This window comes from Nanorana parkeri, unplaced genomic scaffold (genome assembly GCF_000935625.1).
Source record: "Nanorana parkeri isolate BGI_ZX_2015 unplaced genomic scaffold, ASM93562v1 scaffold100, whole genome shotgun sequence".
Taxonomy (NCBI): domain Eukaryota; kingdom Metazoa; phylum Chordata; class Amphibia; order Anura; family Dicroglossidae; genus Nanorana; species Nanorana parkeri.
Genome location: NW_017306368.1, coordinates 791655 through 811797, shown reverse-complemented (window position 1 = coordinate 811797; position 20143 = coordinate 791655). Strand labels below are relative to the sequence as shown.

The window sequence follows — 20143 nt, the reverse complement described above, 5'->3', positions numbered from 1 at the left end:
CGCCTTCCTTTGGCTGCAAAGCAGACCATATTCCCTGCAAATGACAACAGTCGGGAGGAGCCAGGCGAGATGTCACGGCTGGCTCTGCCCAGCTGTTGTCATGTAATGACAGACCAGCATCCTCAGGTTATTTGAGGACACTGGGCTGTGATTAAACAACCGGGCCACCCAGTTGTTTTCATTTGTTGGGACCTGCTGGAAGACTGACAGGTGGCGGACAAATGTAAACTGTTAACATCACCGCTAGCTCCACCCAATTGTTTATATTTTGCCGACATCTGTTAGATTCTTCATTTTGCAGCGGCAGTACGTCGCGTTCGGTCAGGTCTGCGGACGTCGTTATTTTTTCTATTTTGTCGAGTCGTTGTGGAACACGCTGGACGCTGTGATTGACCTTGGATTACGTTAGTTATAGACCTATCCTTACAGCCTCCCTCCCCCTCCGCTCCAGCGGTCTAAGGATCCTTGAGTCATCAAGGAAACCGAGGGACATACCATCGCTGCAGCGGAGAAGGAGACACTCTAAAAGCCAGCTAGCTGCAAGGTTCGGGTAAGTATAGCTTTGTTATTTTACTCCCTAGATGAAAATAACCACTAAACCCATACAGTTGGGGGGGGGGGTAGCCCACTGCAAGAGTTAAGAATATTTTTTCCCAGAGTTCTTTCTACAGTAAGTGATAAAATCAGACGCCTGCATATGTGCACTTAGAAAAACCTCTTGTTTTTGAAAGATCAAATATATATAAGTGTGTGTATGTGTTCTGAGCAATATAAGCGAAAAAAATATTTTTTTTTTAAAATCTATTCTTTTATATAAAGTAAATGCAAAGCATTGATGTTAGCAGCGCATAAGATTTCTACAAACACAATTATTAGCTTTGTTTTTAGAACAATTGGTTGCATCAATATCCGGTCGACCAAATCTGTTTAAAAGAAAAACACCATTTATTTACTGCCTATCAGATCCTATAAATCATGAGTGAGTGCATGTTGGCAAAACAATGATCAAATCCTTTGTCTTTCCTAGTGCGTTATTGACTAAATGGAAGAAAATGTGGCTTGTATTAAAGTATAGTATCAGAGTTTTGCTTTTCCATTTCTTACATCATTCCAAAGTACTGTTAATGCAAACCACATATCTTGGACACGCGTTCCACATTTTATGAGGTTCCCTTAAGACTACAATTCTCTTAGGACTTTTGACAATTATTTTAAACCTTACAGTAATAAAAGCAACTAAGGTTTTCTAACATGAACTGCTTAGAAGGTGTCCGGCATAAGATACAGTAACTGAGGCTATGGTCCATAGCCGGTGGGAAGGAGGCTGGCCCTCAGCCACTCCAATTGTCAAGAGCACGGAGACTTCCTTGACAGCTAATAATGCTCTCACATATTAAGTATAACCCATTTTGAAGGGTGCTTAATAAACATAATAACTAGACGTAGGGAATTGCTATCCGTCTTTAATTTAATAGTACAAACTTTCAGCAATATATGCATGAATACTATAGTACTACATTCGGTCAAAGTATGGAAAGAACAGGTAAGAGTTTTTTTAATGTCTTTTTAGAGGTAACATAGAAGGAGAAAGCCTAATTGGACCCCAAAACAATGCATGTATTAAACTGTTATCTTAAGTAATGGCAACGTTATCATCAAAAAAACTGGGGCATATTGAAAATGTAAAAATTGCTCTGGTCCACAAGGGGTATAAAGGTATGAAAGCTGAAGTGGCTAAAATGTTGCCCTGTCTCATGTTGACCTTAATAAGTGAATAGGTTTTTAACAGGAATTTGATAATGTTCTTTAACCACCTCCCGTCCATGGCCGTTCCTGAACGGCCGGACGGGAGTCTTGTAGGTGCGAGAGGGCGTCTTAAGACATCCTGCCCCCCCTCCTACGCTGGTGCGTGGCGCTCAGCGCGCACACGAGTGGGGAACTGTTCGCAATGTAAACAACCAGCGATAGCTGTTTACATTCATGCGATCAGGCGTCTCTGGAGACGCCCGATCGCTTGCAGGAGCTGCATGTCTGCGCCCCTCCCCCATACCTCCGCTGCCAGTGCTGAGATCTACGGTGCCCGGTGCGGCTGGACCTAGCACGGCGACGCTCTCAGTGGAGATCAAATGGAGTTCAGTACACAATCTCCCTTTGATCTCTTCTCCATCCCTGAATGCAGGAAGTGATGTGTATTACATCACTTCCTGCATCCACTGTCACTCTCTGGTACAGAACACCGGTGAGAACCTGGTGTAGCAGATCTTTGCATAATCAGCTTCTATGGGGGTCCCTAGGTGACATTAGGGGTCCTAGAGACCCCTGATGTCCCCATAAAGAGGACCTGTCATGTGAATTGGCTATCAAATAGGGGATTTCTTAGTCCCATAGGTGATAGCAATAAAGTTAAGTGTAAAAAAAAAAAAAAAAGTAAAAAAAAATAAAGAAGCTAAAACAATTTAAAATACCCCATTTTTAAAAAAAAAGTCCCCCGCCCCCCGACATACACGTGCAAATACGCATAGGGTGCGCCAGCGTGCGAAAAGGACGATTCCGCCTATTGTGCCGTACATGTTACATATCGCCACGAATGTCGGAACAAGAGCAATAATTCTAGGGCCATCAATCACTGATAACACTAAACTGATGAGCGGTAAAAGCTTTTAAAGCATCGCCTATGGCCAATTTTGAGTGTGGACATTTTCTGTGATTTTGCGGGCGCGCGTAATTTCAAAGCTTGACATGTTTGGTGTCTGTTTACCCAACCTGACCCCGTCTTTTATATATTACCAAAAAATAGGGGTGATTATAAATGTTTCATAACATTTCACAGGGAAACATGTTTTTTTTACAAAATTTAGGGTACTTTTTTTGTTATATAGTAAAAAATAAAAACCCCAGTGGTGATTAAATACCACCAAAAGAAAGCTCTGTGTGTCCCCAGCTGACAATGGTACTGTGGGCACGTCATGCAATTGCACAGTGTCCTGTAGATCTCAAGCAAAGAAGAGAGGATGCATCTGTCGTTAGGGTAGTAGGAAGAGAAAAGAAAGCCCAGCAACATGAAGGGGACTGGCAGGAACACCAGATAGTTACTCTATAGCACTATCTCACAACAAATAAAATGCAGCTTGATATATATATATATATATACATACTGTATATAAGGAAGATAAGAGAAATGCAAAATGCCAGTTTCATAGTTTGGGATATAATACACTTTAACACATGTGATTGCTACATCTGGTCCATATGACAATAACATACAATAAAATATGTGTAAAACAATACCATATGTAATCATTTATTTCTTCACATTCTAATTACAAACTCAGAAGCACATCCACTTTGTAAGACAGAATCTGGCACACATTATAGAGTAAACACAGATCATGCATTTGTAATTTGTCGTGGAACCAGGTATAGAAAAGAGATTATAGTCGATTGCATAGGCACGTCTAGAATCACAACAGTGAATTAAACATTTGCACAATCTTTGGGATTAATTGCCTGGCAAATATAGAAGAATCACTATCATACTTATACCTGCTGCTTTGCAATACTGACAGAAAACTGTTTTAAAAACTGCAGCATATTGGAAGGGTACACGCCAATTTTATTGTTGCCTGTGCTAAAAATCATCAACAGGTCGGCAAATGCACAGTCCTGAATTGGCATTCCAACAGCCCCAGATATACTCCAGGCTTGGGAAATGATTGTAAAGCATGAAATGTTCCTACCTATTTAGGGAGGGTTTTTCACACTTCACTGCCATTATATAGGCTGAATAAAATAGCTATTTTCTTTTAAAAGACTTGATTGGAATCCTTAGCGCAGATTACTGTGTTGGAATGCAGAGTAGTGGTACTGTGCAGTGTCCATGCATGCATAATAACAGATAAAGAGCATTCTGCACAACATAATTAGAAAGGCTTCCAAACTGATAAGATTTTAATGAGCTGGAAGTTTAAAAAATAGTCATAATGTAATATGTGAACATTTCATGTTTATGAAAATCGGAACTGTTGCCAATAATTCATATAGTTCAACACCCCTACATAGCCCTTATAACCATTTAGCATCTTAGACTCTCATTGCCGTCTACAGACACCTTGCCTGCTTAAAGCATATCCAAAAGAATAAAAATGTATTATTGCAGCTTACTGATTCTTAGATGTGGTCACTGCATTTGTTTTGTTCAGCCTCTTTTTAGAGTTTCACTTTTTTTTTTACAGTAGCATGCTTCCTGTAATGGGGTGACAACACTTGTGTTGTATCTTTAAAACACGTTCAATTATTTATTTAACAGGCCAGCTTAGTTACCTCACACTGTGGGAGACATGCAGCAACTAACACTAGCACTGCAAAAGGAGGCAGGGAATTATGTAGGCGCATCTAGTGTACTAAGCGTGTGAATATATGTTGTTGCAGCCCAGTGATGCATCTCAGGAGTTCTCAGATTTGCAACCACTATTAGACGACTAGGAGAGGTGACTCCAATATCAGGTGACTCATGATATTTATGGGTGAAATTACAACTCTGAAACATCAAATGTATGTCATCTCGCCCACATTTGAAATTTGAGCACGTATGGAAGAACATCAAGTATAAAAAATGAGGAGCGATATTATTGGTGTACATAAGGGTATTTTAACTCTAGTGAATACCAGAGGATCTGAGTGAAGGAAAAGGATTTCTAAAAGTGGATATGGCTCATCTGTAATAAGGTGGCCATGGAAAATTGGAGAGTGTGGAGTGTGGATATTGAAGCACGGTCAATTTATGGAAGCACGGGTTTTGGAAGTTTGTGGATAGGCGCAGAGGTGCACTATTTACAGGCTTTGATGTAAATACTGATCTCACAAAAAGGTGGAATACGGATTGGACTCACATTTGGACACTATATAATAGTATATGGTTTGTGTCAATCACAATGTTAATGAAATTGTAATCAAGATCACAGGTACTGGCACACTGTGAATTGGATGTATGTGGGTGGTTTTATTTTGCATTTTGGTATATTGTTTGTACACAATTAAAGAAATTGTTTTCAAGTTTAGATATTATGAAGCAAAGTGCAATATACGTATATAAATTGTGGTATAGTGAGTTTTCACTAACAAGCACATTAAATTGACAAGTAAGTTAGGAGTGTTGTGTATTGCTGATCTGGTAAAAGCATATATTTTATACAAACCAAATCAACTACAAAATGAACTTAACTATGTATTCATTTTTCTCTATTTTTACATCACTAAAGGTAATCTATTCACTTTTTAAAATGAACGGCGTGTCAGACATCTTGTAGATAGAAGAATGGACACTGGCACTCCAAGGCAAATCAAGTACCTCTATTTATTAACATACATGTTGCATAGCAAAATACACTTTTTGGGGTCTCACAGGATATTTTACAGCCATGTCTTATCTTGTTACACATAGGTTTACATTATTTCCTGCATTCACGTTATTTTCATGATGCACACCATGACTGCCATGTTTCCTCCTGCTTTATGGGTTCATCTTCGCCTTGCTGCATGTACTGCCAGCCTCCGCCAGCTAGTGTCCCACTGTTGTCATGACAGCCTGTGATGTGACCGATTCCACAACGGGTATATGCGGCCCATCTGGGAACTTGTCTCTTTCCCATCGATGCCTGGGGTGCGGCCGAGTCCGCGTCACAGATGTGTGTGGCTTCCACCACGAGGACGACCGGTCTGGGCGTGGCTATGGGCTGGCCTGGCACTCTGGACATCGGCCAGCCACTCCCCCAACGCTGCCTAACGGCTTTTCACCACGGACAGCGGTTGTACACAGAGGTTGCTTCTGTTTTTCTAGTTTTCATTCTGGCTTTCATCGCACATATCCAAGGTATTACCTCTATACTTTTAACCTTATAATTTATAATTTATTTTTTCGTTCTCCATGTTCAACATATGCCTCTATTTACATTACTGTATATTTGAATTGTGGCGGGAATATGACATCACTATGACGTCAGAGAGTTCAGTGCACTCTGGGATTGGTCTATAGTCACTTGCTGGTGTGTATATTTTTCACTTGCATTTGATACACTTGTTTGCCTGATGAAGGGGATTCTGTGAGACCCCAAAATGTTGCACTGTGTATATTTTGTTATGCAACATGTACGTTAATAAATAGACATACTTGATTTGCCTTGGAATGTCAGTGTCCATTCTTCTATCTGTATACTGTCAAAATTCATTGCACCCACTTCTCACTTGATGGAACAGCGGTTCTGAGTGCAATGGGTATATGGACTGTAGACATCTTATAGAGGCACACAAAAGCCTGAGTGCATACCACATTTATTGTCAGTCCAATATAGTTTTACTTTTACAGTGCAAATTTAATTGGAGACAACTGAGCAACTGTATATTCATACCTGCACCCGCACAATTGTGCTGCTTAATACTCAGTGTGCAGTGGAACTATTGAACCATGCATTAGATTTCTGTCAGCTTATTGTATTTATTTTACTTATCTTATGCAGCTACTTATTTTTTTTAATGACAGAATATAGAAAGAAGATATTGCTTATCAACAGAATTTTAAACTGAATTTGATGGATCCAAATAAATACACAGTTGAAATACCTATCTGTGAACTAGTTTACCTATAAATGTATTTGTGTTTCTGCCCATCTGGTGCTGAGATTTACATAGCTATGCCAGGCAGCACAGTGAGGTTGGTGACATAAATTTTCTCTATTGAAATTCTGTACAGATAGTTCCCTTCCCCACCTCAAGTCTGTGAATAAGCAAAGTAGGCTCAGCAGCAGAGGAGCGCTTCCTTCTCTCTCCTCCTGTGAGCATGTTCCATGTTAGCAGATTGCATGTAACACACCTGATTGTCTCCTAATGTTGCTCCTTCCTCTCCATCTCTGAGTTCTACTGCTTGGGGGGTTACAGGAGACTGATAAAGAAAGTTTCTTGAAATTAACCTAGTTGTATAAAATGTTTTATTTTTAATGATTTTTTATTACTACATAACTGGCTACATTGGTTGGCGATATATTCTTTTATATGTGCCTGCAGTTTGTTAATTTAATGACCTGCAAAGACAATCTGCTCCACTTTTAACCCTTTCGCTGCCAAGGACGTATGGCATACGGACCTACAAAAGTGCTTCCAGCTGGCCAGGTCAGTATGCCATACGGACCTGGCATTTACAGTTCTACTATAAGCTGATGGCCGCCGGCATCTGGAGTCTCTCATCCCTCCCTGGAGCCATCCCAGGGAGGGATGAATGACTCCATGGATCCCCACTGCTTGTAGGGTCTGTGGCAGCGGGGATCCGTACAAAAATCACCGGCGGGGGGGTCCCGGGAACGAGCGGCGGCTGGCCGCATTTCAGGATGGCTGAGCGTCTTCTGTTCTGAGCCGCTGTCATCCTATTTACAGTTTTGCATACCTTCATTTTTTTACCTTTTCGCAAAAAGGCGCAATTACAAATTTGCTAATATTTGTTATTTATTAACTCAATACAGTTTTATCTTTTAGATTTAGTCAAAAAATATTTTTTTTTGTGCACGGATACTGATTTTGGTGTGTTTTAACAATTGAATTGTGTATTTTTATCGGTTTAATATTAATTTGAGAAACATTTGCGCAATTATCGCAGGGCCTACAAATTTAGTATCACCATCTTTTTATTCTACCGGGCCTGCGCTTTCAGAAAATATATGGTTTGGGGGGTCTTTTACAAACGCTAGCAACGCAGCAGTTGAAAATCAAATCAATAGGAAAAAATTGCAGAAAATTCAAAAATGGCTTGGCCAGCTGATTTGAAAAATGTTCCGGAGGGCTTGGCAGCGAAAGGGTTAATAACCAATATACATCTGTATTGGTAGGATCTTCAAACTTAAAATGACCACAATAAGTGTACCACTAGGTTTCTGCACACATATCCAGTTTGGTTCCAAAGTGCCCTGGGTGCTGATAAAAGAAAGGGTGTCTGTTTTGTAAACTGCAGCTAGAATTTGCTCTGTCATTCACCCCCTCCCACCCCAATGTAAATCCCAATTGGCCATGTATTGCAACTGGAAGCCACGATGGCTAATAAAGAAATTGAAAAGAATACAGTGAACTACCCATTATCTGGCACTCAAGCAACCAGCACTCTCAAGAATCCAGCACTCTCAAGCAACCGGCACAACAAAATCAAGGATATATGTTCTCGATTTTTTATTTTTTTTGCCAGTGGCTTGATGCACACTAAAACATTGTTGGTTGATTGGTACACACTTAAAAAATTATTAGCAACTACATTTATTTTGTTGTTAACAAAATTCTTTGCTTACATCTTGCTGCTGGCCAATGTCTGTATTCTCCAGTTGGCAGCAGAATGTAAACAATGGGGGGCAATAGTCAGCCTGCTATTGGCTGTTTCAAATTGCAATAGCCCATAGGAGGCTGGCTATCGCAAATTTCCCTCTCAGGTCTGCCCCGTGGGTGGGGTTTCAATAGCTATTAACTCTCTATATTAACAATTAACTCTCAAGCAACCAGAAACTACAGTTAACCAGCACCTACAGATCCCCGTGGGTGCCGGATAACTGAGAGTTTACTGTATATAGAAAATGTAACTATACTTTCCTTCTGACAGACAAATACAAGTGATAAATACGAGTCATACCGCTGAGCATACTGCTTTCATATATCCCCTACAACAGGAAATATTTATTGAACTCTGTTTTGACAGTTTTGAATCATTGTTAAGCACCTGACCAAGATGATTAAATGTCCAGTGGACAAAAACAACCTGGAAATTACAGTATATTGATAAAAAAACAACTCACCATGAGCAAGGTCAGTTGCCCCTCTTATTATCTCTTTGAATGCTGGTATGTCATTTTCCCAACCACTCTTTTGAGTTTCACATTTATGCGCCTTTGACAAGAACTGCAAGGCCTGTAAATAAAAACTATTTTAAACAAACAGGATTTGTCAGGAAAAATTGTATACAACTACTAAAATAACCAAACTAAATAGGTTCCATGGACATTATATTTGTCACTACCAGTACATATCTTTACACAGTGTCCTCTTACTGAAAATTAAGCATTATGTTTCTGATTTTTTTGTGTGACATGTATCAAGAAAATTAGCAACAAAATTGGATGCAGATCCTCTGTTTGTGATGTCTACGCAACAGTTGTTTTGTATATTTGCAACCCCTGTACCTCTAATCCTGAGCAATTAACTGAGACAGTTTGGCACAGGTCTTTGACAAAATTAAAGTGGCCTTTTACCCCCTTCCACAAAAAAATCACATCAGCATGTAGCTCTGCATGCTGATATGAAATCATCTTACATTAATTAGTTAAAGAAACATACTATTCTTTTACTCACAATTACTGTTTTTTCACTTCCTGGTTATCTAAGGCATTAGTGATGTAGCCCTTGCCTAAGCCCCATTCACACTAAGCGGATTGCAGCACGATTTCGCACATTTTTGCCGCGAGATACCATGAGAAGTCGCCGGCCAATGATTTTCAATGGAGCTGTCTTAATGTACAGCTCCATGTCGCCCGTTGCAAGTCGCGCCTGCAGTACCCTTTTTTCGGCGGATGTCGCGCGATTTTTCTATTTCTTAATGCAGCCCGGCGGTGAAGGTCGCGCTACCGTTGCCCTGAAAGTCGCGCTATCCCAGCCGCGCGGATCCGCTCCAAAAGGTATGTCGCTCAGTGTGAATGGGGCCTAAGAGTTGCATCCCAGGAAGGTTACATCACCTGGGAAATCTCATCTGTAAACTGCAACACTCATGAGAACTCAGGGAAATGTGTCCCCCCCGAGATTATGTGAATTGTCACATGTCCTAGTCACAACAAGCGAATAACAGTGCACACTTAGTCTTCACAGACGAGGTGTTTATTCACTAATTATAAAACTTGATTCATAATTATACACGAAGCACAAGAGCAATGTCTGTAAAGGTTTAATATTCAGTTCATGGTATGAACAGCGAAGGCTAAGAGAGGTGGCAAACTGGTGTGAGTAAGTTCATTTTCTCACATTATGTGAGAAAATGGACTTACCCTTTAAGTCATCAGTTCCTTCTGGGATGTTGTTCTGGGGTTCTTTTGAGATCAACATTAAATTTACTGCTAGAAAATAAATATGTATACAGCATATATTGTTAAAGGAGACAGGTTCAACTGGTATTGGCTGTGGTAAACCATGCATGAGACAGGGACACTCAAAAGGTTTGTTCTGCACTTTTATTATACACTTGATTAAACCTCCTTCTTGTCGAGGCCATTTGTCAGTATTCAGCGCTGCAGTAGTTTGACTGACATTTATTCCGTCATGCAAAGCTTTACTGAAATACATTTTATATAATTTTTGGGGGGGACAGATGGAGCTTTCTTTTGGTGGTATTTAATCACCACTGGGGTTTTTATTTTTTACTATATAATGAAAAAAGTTTAAAAAAAAAAAACAACAACCTGTTTTCGCTAAGTTATGTTATAAAACATTTATTAGTACCCAATTTTTTTGGTAAAATATAAAAGATGGGGTCACGTCAGGTAAATAGACACCAAACATGTCAAGCTTAAAATGGCGTGCACCAGCAAAATCGCAAAAAAACTTCCACACCTAAAATTGGCGATAGGCGACACTTTAAAAGCTTTTACCACTCATCAGTTTAGTGTTATCAGTGACTAAAAGCCCTAGAATTATTGCTCTCACTCTGACATCTGCTGTGATATGTAACATGTTTGGCTCAATAGTTGTTTTCACATGTAGGCGCACCTAACGTTTATTTAAGTTTATATGTGCGTGCAAGCGGGGGGAGGGGACGACTTACTTTTTTTGTTTTTTTTTTAAAGTCCCCTACGTGATAATAAATATACAATGACAGGTCCTCTTTATGTAGACATTAGGGGACTCTAAGACCTCTAATGTCACCTGTGGACCCCAAAAGAAGCTGATGAAGCACAGATCTGCTTCACCAGCTTCTTCTCTGATTATAGCAGCCAGAGAAATTACAGCGAAAAGGGGAAGTGATATAATACACATCAGTTCCGCCTTTAGAGAGAGATGAGGAGAGATCAGCAAGTAGGATAATGCTGATCTCTCCTCCATTTACAGTATGAGAAGGCGCTGTGCCAGTCTTCAGGGGAGACAGCAGAGCCCAGGATAACTGGCAGCGGCCGTGGAGTGTGCGGCAGCAGAGGGGTGGGGGGGTTGTTTGGCACGGCAGCGGAAAGGGGGTGCGCACTGTCTGTTGTCATACAAGCGATTGGGCGGCTTTAGAGCCGCCCGTACTGGCTGTTTACATTTACAGCGGGATTCTGGGGGCGCGCGCAAGCAGAAAAAAAATGAGGTTGCTGTCCACGTGTTTATTCACAACGTGTGGACGGCAAGTAGTTAACCAATGCAGCAAATACAGTTTCAATGCAGAAGGGCTTTGCACAGCAAGTCCATAGCATCAATGGCTATATTCCAAATTCTATAAAGCACGAGGGCCCACAACAAAACTTAAGATTCTGAGAAAACAAAAAAGATTGTTTCCTCCATATCATATACAAACAGTGTAGCCCTGCATCATGTGTATGTAAGAATCCTAGGTGAAACATACACACTGACCACAATTCTGCCAGCTATTGCCTCAAAATATATATTTGTATAATATACAGTATACCGTATATTATACATACACCAATTAGACAGATAGACAGAGAGAGACAGATGGATTAAACTTTAAAAAGAAAAAAAATAGTTAAGAAAGGAACTGTTTACTACTACAGCTGTACAGCAGATGTTCAAATGTATTGACTGTACAGAGTGGGGATTATAATTTTTCGTCTAAGAAGTCTAGACTCCCTGATATGATCCATGTTAGCAAACAATTAGAGTGATTTAAAACAATTGGGCACAGAACATGGATCTTTTGGAAAATATATATTTCTCAGAATGGTTGTGACAAATTGTAATGCATGTTTTTTTTTTAAAAGAACTCCATTCACATTGGAAGCAATTTGTTAACCATTTGAGTCCCAGGTGCCATTTTAAAATATCTTTATGGTTTAGCATTTATTTGCCCAATCACTTATATTAAATTATGCCCAGTCTCAGTGGCTTTGGCGTCTCCTGGCAAGGTTCAATGGAACTGCTGACTGTAAGTGACAGTGAAGTCAGCATTGTGGATCCTGTTACAGAGCACCCAATAAGTGGCCTCTGAAGCAGCACATAGCAACACAATGTTTTACATTGCTTTCAAAAGGTATGGGGGGGGGGGGACCAGATGTAGTCTGTGATGTCAATGACACTTCCTGTGAGTCCAGCACCAATCTTTAGAAAGGGTCAATCTAATCTCCTCAGACTTGATACAGAAGCCCCAGGAAGAAAAAAACGACCGTATTTTACGGTCCATAAGACGCACCGGACCATAGGACGCAGGGAGGTCCGGCACGCCTTATGGAGCACTCGACAGACTGTAGCTTCTGTCACAGCTTCTATGACAGAAGCTGTGACAGAAGCTGCAGTTAGTGACCGCTGAGACAGGTGGCGCTGTGATTACAACGCCACGGTCTCAGTGATCACACAGAGCAGACGAAGAATGTCCGTTCTTCGTCTGCTCTATGGTGATCTCGATCGTCCCCGCTGCTCGGTTTTAATACGAGTGATCTCATTAGATCACTCGTATTAAACGAGCAGTAGCTCCTACTGCTGAACTCGATCGCCGCCGCCGCTCGGCTTTAATACGAGTGATCTCATCAGATCACTCGTATTAAACGAGCAGTGGCTCCTACTACTCGCCCGGCGCCCGAAACTGCATGTCTGGGGCGTCGGGATTCGCTCCATAAGACACAGGCACATTTTCCCCCTCCTTTTGGGGGGGAAAAAAGTGCGTCTTATGGAGCGAAAAATACGGTAAATAGAGTAATTCTTAATAATTACACATTCCTATTAATCCAAAGGTCTTAAAGTGGACCTGAACTTAAAAACTGAAGATCTGCTGTGTTATAGGTAACATCTAGTCAGAAAAAAATTGCTGTCTGGAGACGGCAACCCGCAGATGCAGCAGTGCCGTCCGTCCGTTTTTCTACTACGGGCGGACGGCAAGAGGTTAAATGTGTCCAAGCAGGACCCTGAAAAATTTACCTTTTTTCTTCAAGTCATCCTGGGAAATAGCAGTGCACTTCCTAGTATGTGAGGATGCCTTCAGCCTCACAGCTGTATATGTCTGCAGTGTAGGTTTTAAGGAACTGTATCTCTAACTGCTAGTATTAGGAGATTTGAAGTTAGATTTGGTGGCGTCACTACTGTGCTGCTCCCTGTTGTCCTTGCTGGAGTCTCTGACATGAGGAAGCAAAACTCAGCCTCTTTCAAGATGGCTCCCCTCACACAGAGACACAATGCAGAACAAAGTTATAGGAAAAGATCGGCTGCAGGAATACCACAGGCAATACTGGTGACTTGTCCTTAGCACTCTGCCTGCCTTTATTTGGGACAGCTTCCCCAGTTCAGTCCCTCTTCAATAAATATATTTAATGCTCTGGATTATGTTTTAATTTACTCTGTGAGTGCAAAACACTCACATAAGTGAATGCAATGACATTAAAAAATGTAACTTTCACAAACCTGTTAAAACAATGTTGTTGTGGCAATTTCTATCCTTACTTGAACTTATCTGAATGATTTCTGTGTAAAACAATATGAAATGTTTAAAAGGGTAAAATGTTGTCCTAAATTAAAAATTACACTTATGTGATATATTTTTAGCTAGTCAATTATATTTCCTAATAAATATTTGGGGCTTATAAAATTAAGTAAAATATGTAAATAATATTTCACTAAAGTGGCTACGTTACTGAAGTGGGATCATTTACATGTAATAAGGTATTGTTTCTCACTTCATGTACAATTACAAATGAATATAATCAGTACAAATGCATGCATTGTATCAATATTGTACATCTTTATAAAAAAATAACCATACAACAGGCAATAACACTGGTGATTTTCTGGCCTTTCTTTTTGGTCATCAGTGGTTTAAGAATTTCAAGTAGACAAACTACTGTCCCTTGAAGATTTATTACGCTAAATTAAATTCACTGTTTAATTTAAATTTGACATGCCTGCTTTACAGCATGTATCATTTTGGATTGCACTCCGAATTATATATTTCCCTGAAAGGGTCTTGACTTTAACTACAAAGTTAGGTTGAAATAAAGACATATGCCGATCAGCGATAACATTATGAACACTGTTGTAATTCTTCATACCATAGGTTCAACAAGGTGTTGGAAACATTCCTCAGAGATTTTGGTTCATAATGACATGATAGCATAACGGGCCCAAAGTGTGCCAAGAAAATATCCCCCACACCACTATACCACCACCACCAGCCTGAACTGTTGATAAAAGGCAGGATGGACCCATGCTTTCATGTTGTTTACGCCACATTCTGACCCTACCATCTTATTGTTGCAGACTCATCAGACCAGGCAACGTTTTTCCCATCTACTTTTGTCCACTTTTGGTGAGCCTGTGCGAATTGTAGCCTCTGTTTCCTGTTCTTAGCTGACAGGAGTGGCACCCAGTGTGGTACTCTGCTGCTGTAGCCCATCTGATTCAAGTTTTGACGTGTTGTGTGTTCAGAGATGTATTCTGCATACCTTGGTTGTAACGAGTGGTTATTTGAGTTACTGTTGCCTTTCTATCATCTCGAACCAGTCTGCCCATTCTCCTCTGACATCAACAAGGCATGTTCGTCCACACAACTGCCGCTCACTGGATATTTTCTCTTTTTCTGAACAATCTCTGTAAAACCTAGCGATGCTTGTGCGTGAAAATCCCATGTAGATCAGCAGTTTTTGAAATACTCAGACCAGCCCGTCTGGCACCAACAACCATGCCACTTTCAAATCCACTTAAATACCCTTCCTTCCCCATTCTGATGCTCGGTTTGAACTTCAGCAAGTCGCCTTCACCACGTCTAGATACCTAAATGCATTGAGATGCTGCCATGTGATTGGCTGATTAGCAATTGTGTTACCAAGCAATTGAACAGGTGTACCTAATAAAGTGGCCAGTGAGTGTATAAGGCAGCAAGTGGATGTGTTGGAAGCAGATAAAACAGGCAAGCATAAGGATTTGAGTAACTTTGACAAGGGCCAAATAGTGATGGCTAGACAACTGGGTCAGAGCAACTCCAAAACTGCAGCTCTTGAGGGATGTTCCCGGTCTGCAGTGGTCAGGACCTACCAAAAGTGGTTCAAGGAAGGATAACCGGTGAATCGGTGACAGGGTGATAGGCGCCAAGGTTCTTTGATGCCCGTGGGGTGTGAAGGCTGACATGTGTAGTCCGATCCAATAGAAGAGCTACTATAGCTCAAATTGCAGAAAAAGCAGTTTGTTGCTTATTGGGCTGCGTAGCCGCAAACTGGTCAGGGTGTTTCTTTTAAATCAAGTGGATGGCTGGGTGCATGGGTGCTACCTACCAGGGGAAGAAATGGCATCAGGATGCACTATGGAAAGTGTGATACTTTGAGCAATATTCTGCTGGGAAACTTTGGGTTGTGCCATTCATGTTGATGTTACTTTGACACAATCCACCCACCTAAAGATTGTTGCTGACCAAATACACCCCTTCATGGAAACGGTATTCCCTGATGGCAGTGGCCTCTTTCAGCAGGGTAATGTGCCCTGCCTAACTGCAAAACTGGTTCAATAATAGTTTGAGGAACACAACAACAAGATTGAGGTATTGAATTGGTCTCCAAATTCTCCAGATCTCAATCCAGTCGAGCATCTGTGGGATGTGCTGGAAAAAAAGTCAGATCCATGAAAGCCCCACCTCACAACTTACAGGACTTATAGGATCTGCCACTGATGGCTTGGTGTCAGATACTACAGCATACCTTCAGAGGTTTAGTAGAGTCCATGCCTCCACAGATCAAGGCTGTGCTGGCAGCAAAAAAAGGACCTCAAAATTACTCACAATTAGGTGGGTTGTCATAATATTATGGCTAATCGGTATATGTATATCGACCAAAACCTAGAAATAAAACTCTACCCTTGCAGATCCAGAACAAACAAAAGCCCCCATAAAGCATGGCCCAATTTGTTTTACAAGGGAAAAAAATCCTTTTGACCCCATATGGTAACCAGATAATTGTCTTGAATCAGATTTCCTTATATGATTTTAGAACGGTTAGTATCTCTATATGTTTTGCAACATTTTATTGTCTTTGCTATAACCAGTTCTTTCCTACCACATTTCCATAGAGTACAGTGTCCCTTCTTCAGCTAGAGATAAAACCCACTTCTATTTTAACTGCAATGGCCAACTTGTATCTTCTATGATAATCTTTTAATAAATAACTTTGCACAGATTGGCTATGGCACTTCATTTGACTAAGGAAACATTCCCCTAATTTAGTTAATTATATTAATAGAGTTCTTTAAGCACCAAAACCAGAAACACTCCTATTTTGCTCACCAGGCTTCTTGCATTTACAAACATGCATAAGGGATGTGCAAATAGGGATGTGGAAAAACAGGGATGTGCAAATAAGCATCCTCAATATCTACTAATACCAGAAAGTCTTCCGGGTGAAGATAGGCAATGCCAGAGCAGGTAGATAATATATGGAATTTTTGGACCCTTCGAGATAATAATAGGATGCAACACCCCCTCCTCGTGAGCTTAGGAGACAGTGAACAGGTTGGACTAAAACCACTAAAACATTTATGCCTCCAGAACAGTTACTATGACCCCTGAGAAAGGAGCTGATTTAGCAGTTCAGCAACTCCCACTCTAAGCTCTCTCTTGTTAACATTTGCCCAAAAGTGGCAACATAGCATGAAGTTTAATATCAGGTATTTACACTTGACAAAAATAAAGTAAATAATTATTTGCGAAGTACAACAGGGTATTTGTATAACACTGCATTGAGTTTTTATTATAGGCAAAATGTTTTAAAGGATACCTTTTCATTTTCCTCAGCTTTTTCACTTTCTCCATTTCCATACAGTTTCGCATATGTCTTCCAGATTTCTGCATCACTTGAATCCTGGGCTGTTACTCTGCCAAACAATTCTTGCAACTTGACTTTCAGATTGCTTGTTGACTCTCCTTTGCAATCCTCTAGTCCTTCAACTACTGCTCTAGTTAGGATTTTCAGAACCTACACAAAAATAATTTATAAGTACAAAGAATATACACAAATGACATACAGAATACAAAGAAAACCACATAAAACCAAATTATTCAATGACAGGTCATTAGAGGAAGGGACTTTGCCCATGTCAGCAGTGCCAATTTTACTTTACTTTATGCTTGTGCTTGGTCGATGTATGTTACATCCTTCTGAGTCCTGAACTCCATATCCTATGTTGTAAGTTACATATCACTGCTGCTGCAGTCTATAAGCTGTGCAATACATTGCATACTCCTGTCCAAAGTATTAATTGTCTCAAGCGTTTCTTGGTGCTAAAAATCACCAATTCAATTAAGTTTTTTTAAGTCTACTTTCTGTATGTAATAGAAGTGTTTCATTTAAAAAATATATATTTTGTCCTGCAGTATGTTTGTCTATGGAACTTTTCCTACAGCATAGTAAAACAGGATACTTGTCTTACCTGTAAAATCTGTTTCTTAAAGAACTTCACAGGACTAGACACTGGCAATCGAAGCTGTATGGATAGCCCAGTATAACCACTCCCAGCCTCTCTCAAACAGTACAAGAGAAGAATACAGAAATCAGAGCAGAGGGTCCTGTACCCTGTGATGTACTCTAAAAAACACATTTTACAGGTAAGATAAAAATCCTGTCTTCTTGTTCAACGATGGCAGGACACAGGGAGTTAACTCTTGAACTAAGCACTCCGACAAAGGGGCAGGCAACACAGCAAACACTGGCTAAGGGGCTCGAGAAAAATGTAAGCAAGCCTCAACAGTGAACTATAGCAGTAGAGGCTCACAGTTCAGAGTGCCACCTGAAGAATTTTGGAGCTGAAGCTAGCAACTGCAGAGGCCTGAATGTTCATCTGGTAAAAGCTTTGGTGATCTGGTAAACCGAAGCTTGTTACTAGAAAGCCCAAGAAGCACTAAAGCTCCTAGTAGAGTGATCCTTGAACAGAAATGGAGGAACATTACCTTTAATCCACAGGCCTGAGTGATAGTTTGCCGAATCCACCTAGCAATAGTGGAACCCGTACAAGGACCCTCAGGAATGACAAATGAAAGCAGAGAGGTAAACATGAAGGAAAGAGGCGATGGACCTTAGCAGCACAGCACTAGCTTACCCCTGTGGATAACCAGAAAGGGCCTTTTAGAAATCAAGGCTGCCAATTTAGAAGCAGAATTTATGGCTACAAGGAAGGTCTTCATTTGAGAGAGTAAGGCCCGAAGGATATACACTCACTGGCCACTTTATTAGGTACACCTTGCTAGTACCGGGTCAGACCCATTTTTGTCTTCAGAACTTCCTTAGTTTCTCATGGCATAGATTCAACAAGGTGCTGGAAACATTCCTTACAGAATCTGCTCCATATTGACATGATGGCATCACACAGTTTCTGCAGATTTGTCAGCTGCACAACCATGATGCAACCACATCCCAAAGGTGCTCTACTAGATAGAGATCTGGTTACTTTGGAGGCCATTTGAGTACAATGAAATCATTATCATGTTCACAAAACCCATTTAAGGTGATTTTAGCTTTGTGACATGGTGCATCATCCTGCTAGAAGATGGGTACACAACAATACTCAGGTAGACTGTGGCATTTAAATGATGCTCAGTTGGTATTAAGGGGCCCAAAGTGTGCCAAGAAAATATCCCTCACACCAGTACACTACCACCAGCCTGAACTGTTGAGACAAGGCAGGATAGATTCATGCTTTCATGTTGTTTATGCCAAATTCTGACCTGACCATCCAAATTATGCAGCAGAAATTGAGATTCATTAGACTAGGCAACGTTTTCCACTGTTCTATTGTCCAAGGAGAACAGAAGTGGCACCCGGTATGGTCTTCTGCTGTTGCAGCCCATCTGCTTCAAGGTTCAACATGTTGTGCTTTCAGAGATGCTTTTGTGCATTGTTTGGGTGTAAGGAGTGGTTATTTGAGTTGTTGTCTTTCTATCACTTTGAACCAGTCTAGCCATTCTTCTTCTAGCTCTGACATCAACAAGGCATTTTCACCCAGAGAACTGCCACTCACTGGATACTTTCTCTTTTTCAGACCATTCTCTGTAGACCCTAGCTCTCTGATCTCGATCAGAAAACGAGATACCTCTGTCAACCAGGTCCCTTGAACTGAGAGGTTCCCCAAGACTCCTCCCCAGCCTGACAGGCAGGCTGGCATCCATCGTGAGCGTGAGCACCAGAAGATTGGGAGAAAGGATTTTTCCTATTTCAGCACAGGGTTGGAAATCCACCACACCAGGGTAAGCTTGGCCTCACTAGACAAGCAAATGGGGAAATTCCAGGGGTTAAACCTGCTTGTCCCACCCAACCAGAATGCTGAGTGGCAAATGACTGTGCATAGAGGACTGCTTAAAAGGAGGCACCAAGCACGTTGTCCAAGACCAGGCCCTGGAAATTCAGACGATGAGAGGGTTCCAGGATCGATATCTGGAGATCTGAAGCTCTGCAGGGTTTGTACTACCTAATGACTGCTGAGAGAATAAGGCTTGCACTGATTTGTTTCTGATGGGAAGGTCATCCAAATACCCCAGTATGGGGATGCCCTGAGACTGAACCAAAGCCAGAACAGGGGCCAGCACCTTGATGAAGTCCCGAGGCATAGTTGACAGGCTGAATGGAAGAGTAATAAACTGGAAGTGTTGCATGTCCATAGCAAAAAATGTAGCGTTGATGGGCAGGAAAAACAGGGATGTGCAAATAAGCATCCTCAATATCAACTAATACCAGAAAGTCTTCCGCGTGAAGATAGGCAATGTCAGAGCAGGTAGATAATATATGGAATTTTTGGACCCTTCGAGATAATAATAGGATGCAACACCCCCTCCTCATGTGCTTAGGAGACAGTGAACAGGTTGGAGTAAAACCACTAAAACATTTATGCCTCCAGAACAGGTACTATGACCCCCTGAGAAAGGAGCTGATTTTAGGCAGAAAGAGAGCATGTTCCCGTATTTACC

At 41.0% G+C, this 20143-nt stretch overlaps 1 protein-coding gene across 1 annotated transcript in view; it reads right to left on the bottom strand.

The window, feature by feature from the left end:
• The window catches only part of TTC27 (tetratricopeptide repeat domain 27), a 267500-nt gene that overhangs the window by 18771 nt on the left and 228586 nt on the right, over positions 1-20143 (bottom strand). Inside the window, exons 18-19 of the mRNA XM_018552894.1 lie at positions 16965-17162; positions 8820-8931 (exon numbers count right to left, since the gene is read on the bottom strand). Coding sequence (XP_018408396.1) covers positions 8820-8931; positions 16965-17162 — 310 coding nt within the window. The remainder of the gene's footprint in view (positions 1-8819; positions 8932-16964; positions 17163-20143) is intronic.